This window comes from Metopolophium dirhodum, chromosome 1 (assembly GCF_019925205.1).
Source record: "Metopolophium dirhodum isolate CAU chromosome 1, ASM1992520v1, whole genome shotgun sequence".
NCBI classification, from domain to species: Eukaryota; Metazoa; Arthropoda; class Insecta; order Hemiptera; family Aphididae; genus Metopolophium; species Metopolophium dirhodum.
The window spans coordinates 97,151,450-97,156,306 of NC_083560.1; the positions used below are offsets into that span (position 1 = coordinate 97,151,450).

Here is a 4,857-nt window from a genome sequence, read left to right on the forward strand (position 1 = left end):
GACCGTATTAAAATGTAATCACAAGTAATTCTTACACCAGGTCTACCGTTTTTGTTTTTGAGTTTAAACACGTTACTATTGTTTTTGTTCGTCAGAATACGAAAATATTTTATTAATCTTGCGGTGTCATTTGAAAAAATTTTACGATTTGTTTTAGTACTGAATAAATTACAAGCTCCTACATATTTATATTTCAAAGATTTACAAGATTCGTAAAAATACAATATATCTTTGTATTTATTAAAATTGTAAGTAATTTTTTCATTGTTTTCAATTATGCGTGGATCCAATTCGCCTTTAGCGCTCAATTGATAAATTTGACTCTGATCGTCTTTTAAAAATTCTAACGCTTCGCAGAAAAATATCGGTACAAAAAAGTATTTGTTTTCGTAAATTTTTTTCAATAACAATTGAAACAAATTGTTTTCCGAATAATTCGATAACTCATAAAAATGCATATTAATGTCGGTATCGTATATTCCATAAGTTTTAAACATTTCACCTAGTGTAGTAGATGTGACATTATTCTGTTTTAAAACACTGTTTCGATCATAGTCCGTGTCTGTGTCTATGAAATATTCAATTCCGTAAAATTTTATCATATAGAATGGCACAATGTCGTGAGGATATTTCACGCGAAATTTATTGTGAATTCGATCATTATCAGAAGAAAGTGTAGCGACATGCGTTTCGTAAAAATTATAACCATTGCCGTGTCTATCTAATAATCCGACAGCGTGTACGATTGAAAAATTATCGATTTGTATTTTTTGTTTTTCCGATAGTGTATCTAGATTTTGATGTACAGATATTTTTAACATGTTATTCATCCGGACAAAACACAAAAATACACAATCGCCGAAGCGTAAAGCATTGTTTAAATTGTCGTAAACATATATTCCTTATGTAAATATTTTTAATAATATGTTTTTTTTTTGTTACAATATTATTATTTTATTTTTTGTCACAACAGAATCAACACGCACGACAATACTATCCACTATTATCGTACAAGGAGAGACAACAACGACGACGACACTGACGACACACTTTTTTTTAAATAATAAAAAATTAAATAATTATAACAAATACAATTTTATTAAATTATATTATAATAATATAGTCTTTCAATATATGAATTATTTTTTTTTTGTTTAAATGTTTGTATTTTAAAAAAAAAAAATATCTTATAAACGTCTAAATAAAGCTATATCGTCAATAACATATTATATTATAAATTATACATTATACATGTTATACTTTTTTACACACACACACACAATAATAATATAATCAGTAGAGCATATTTTTAATATTTTGATAAACGTAAAAGTTTATAATGTAAAAGTATAAAATATAATTATAAATAAAGTTTATATTTATTGAAATTTTCATTGAGTAAATAATTAATATTACTATTTTTCGTCTTCAGACTCATCAGAATAGTCTTCGTTGTTGGTATTTTCGATAAAACTGTCTGCATCACTATTGTACGTACAATCATTATTAATGTTTTTGTCTTCGTAATCGTTTGAATTCTTAGTCGGTATTGTAAACTCAGCACTTTTTATTAACAAACCTGAAATGGGTTCTGCAATAGTTGCCAATTTTGGTACGTCTAAAATAATATCATTGTCATCGTCGTCACACGTTAAACTCGTTTTATGTTTTTTCACAATTTTGTTCACATGACTTTTAATCATAGATCTATAGACAAAAGAACTATAATTTCGTAACGTCAAATCTTTTGTAACCATGGAATTCGGCATTTTTATTTGTCTGTAAACAACGTCTGCGGGTTTTATTGTTGGTGTTTTTAACATCCATCGTTTCAATATTGTCGAAATTGTATCGATTGCGTCTCTTTGATTACACGTATCGTCCTCGTCAAACCAAGATAAATCTATAAAATCGTATAACCGTGTATACATTCTATTTTGAAAAAATGTATAAAATTTCCAATTGGCTCTTTCCGAGTCAGAACCCATGTTTCGAGTCAAATGTGTATTGCGACATCGGACTATGTTGCTATCGATAACGGTCAAGATATCTAAACGGCAGCGAAAAAATTTATAAAAATTTGTGTCTTTTAGATTATCAAAAACGTCATCGAAAGAATCGAAAAATTCAACATGTTTTTTATTCTGAAGATTTGGAGTTGTATTTCCAAATTGTTTTACGTACGCGTCCATGAGTTTCCACAACAAATGCCATTCTAAAACGTTCAACGGTGATCTATCCATCACGGTTACATTTGTACTTTTAAGTACATCTAACATACCGGCGCATACGTATCCCATTGTTGACGGTGCGTAAGTTGTACTGTTTACAATGTTTCTAAATTTTTGAACTTTTAACACTGGGCCGTTTGTAATCGCTTGTAATATTGATGATTTTTTACAACAAGAAGTTCCGTCTAAACACAATACGTTTGTTTTAGAGTTTTTTATAGTTTTATCCAATATAGTTTCGATCCGATTTAAAATTGTTTTATAAGATTCGTTTGACGACGACGACGACGACGACGACATAATATTAGTAGGTTCACACATTTTACGTATATAATTACGATTATATAATATAGAAAACTATTTCGACGGATTTTTTTTTCAAATACACTTATAAGTAATATAAAATGGAATATACTTCCGTAGATCACAAGAATGCAGAAAAATACGCGGAATATAATTTTAAAGTAAGAATGTTGGAACGTTTGTTAAAAAAAGCTCCTCACTTGGCCAGCTATTTAGAATACACTGTGCGTGACGCGACTTCTGCAGATTTTTATATACCAATTTCACTGAAAAACAAATGTAAAATTATTGACATTAAAATATCGAAACGATTATGCGAAAAATTATCATGCAATAAGACTCGTGAAAAAGACATGTGCACACCCGATCATATAGCTTCTTATTACCGAGTCGGCGACGATAAATGGGACGTACAATGTCAGCCCGCGTGTTTTAACATGACGGATAAACCTACGTATGAAAAAAATGGAGAAGCTCGAACCGTCACACCTTGGTTGAACTATGCGTTTGGGGAATGTCGTGTGGTACCCCAAGAGACTGTAAATTTTTTAGAAAAACCATTTTATCGAAGCGATGTTCAATACGAAAAACGTGTAAACGACATGCCGACCGGTTATTCTAGAATAAAAGACACTTCTGACCCATACGGTTGCGGTTTCACGTACGTAAATAACGAAACTTATTGTAATTATTACGATACCGTTATGATCAAAGAAGAAGGTAAACAATACGGGCCGTGTTCGTACACGGGGACAGAACACGTTTTGGACGTGGTTGTTGGAATGAATCTCATCAATACTGTAAAATCAACAGTACGTAGTTACGTAATTAACCAATCTAAAGAACCTTTCGCTTTGCCTACAGATCTAGTAAAATTGCCCGAAAAACTCGATCCGTTATTAACGGTCAAAGGTTGGCGGTCGGATGTCAACACAAATTTTAAATTACCACAGTTAATGAATGTTCCGTACGAAAAACCTATTAAATCAACACGTTCCAAACGCAATGTCGAAAAAAAATCATCTACACAAATAATTGACAACAACACCGACGACGACGACGACGACTACGACGACAACAACAGGAACGACGTAGAAAACAACGAACCTATAATGACTACATCTGAAAAAGTTGAAAAAACTATACAAGTTACAATAGAATCTTTGATACAAATGGTTAAATCGCCAGAGCTTTGGGAAAGTCTTGCAATAAATCTGGCGTTCGAAACGACTTTGTCTGAACTCAGAAAATTTTGTGTAAAAACCATTGAAACGCTTCAACCGGTGCTGACAAAAAATATGATAACATTGATGGAAAAATCTTTTTCACGACCAGTAATCACGGCTGTGGTGCGAAGTATGGCTAAAACTATGGTAACCAGAGTAGTGTTAAAAATCGCCGCAAAATCTGCATTAATGTTGGCCAAAGTTACTTTGTACGCGACCAACCCTATAAGTTGGATTTTACTCGTAGCTATGGCATTAGATTTTGCTTTTGGTTGGTGGGATCCTTATGGATATCAAAGCATAAACCCAGTCGATTTTCCGATGGCTTTTATGCGTAGCGGTGAAATTGAGCAACGGCAACGTTTTAACATGGCAACGGTTGATTACAATTTTCAACATCTTGTTGATTTGCTACTGGATTCTGATGACATTTTGGAATTTACTATTTTAGCATTTTTTGAACGTGCGGTGTACATAAATAGTTTATCGACAAATAGTGACGGTGTTTTTATAGATAAATCTGAAGTATATGATCTCTCTCAAGGTATGGATATAGATTTGAATGAGATGGCTACGAACGCGAGTTTACGTGAACTTGTAAAAAGATCTACTTTTGACAAAAAAGACTATGACGCGTTTAATAAAAAATTTCTAGACAGAGTGTCCATTACGGGTAGCTGTACCGACTACGCGACTTTGATGGCTATAGGTGTGTTGGTTTTTGCTTTTTCAGGTGTATACTTGTTGGCTTTTTTATTCTTAATAGTTTTGTTGATTTTGTTGGGTATAAATAGACATTTAATTAATGACGATACTGTTATAAAACTACGAGATTTATTTATATCGCAATCAGTGACCGCATGACCGCCTTGGCTCGTACACGTGACAATTTTTTTTTTTTACAACAATATACAGTTTAGTGCATATTCAATTGTTTTGGAAAATGGAAAATTCCGAAGTTTATAAAAAAATTGTCGATAAGTTAAATATCAACGATGTCCCTAAACCCGAACCGTTAATACCAAAATGCTCGCCGACATATACGATATTAGACTTGGAAACCGGAGAACGTTACAAAATACCGTATGGTTTAAAAA

At 32.2% G+C, this 4,857-nt stretch overlaps 1 protein-coding gene across 1 annotated transcript; it reads left to right on the plus strand.

Moving 5' to 3' along the window:
* Positions 1-2,635: 2,635 nt before the first annotated feature.
* On the plus strand, positions 2,636-4,624 carry LOC132947524 (uncharacterized). The gene has a single exon (XM_061017834.1). It carries the CDS (start codon positions 2,636-2,638, stop codon positions 4,622-4,624), a length of 1,989 nt encoding a protein of 662 aa, XP_060873817.1.
* Positions 4,625-4,857: the final 233 nt, after the last annotated feature.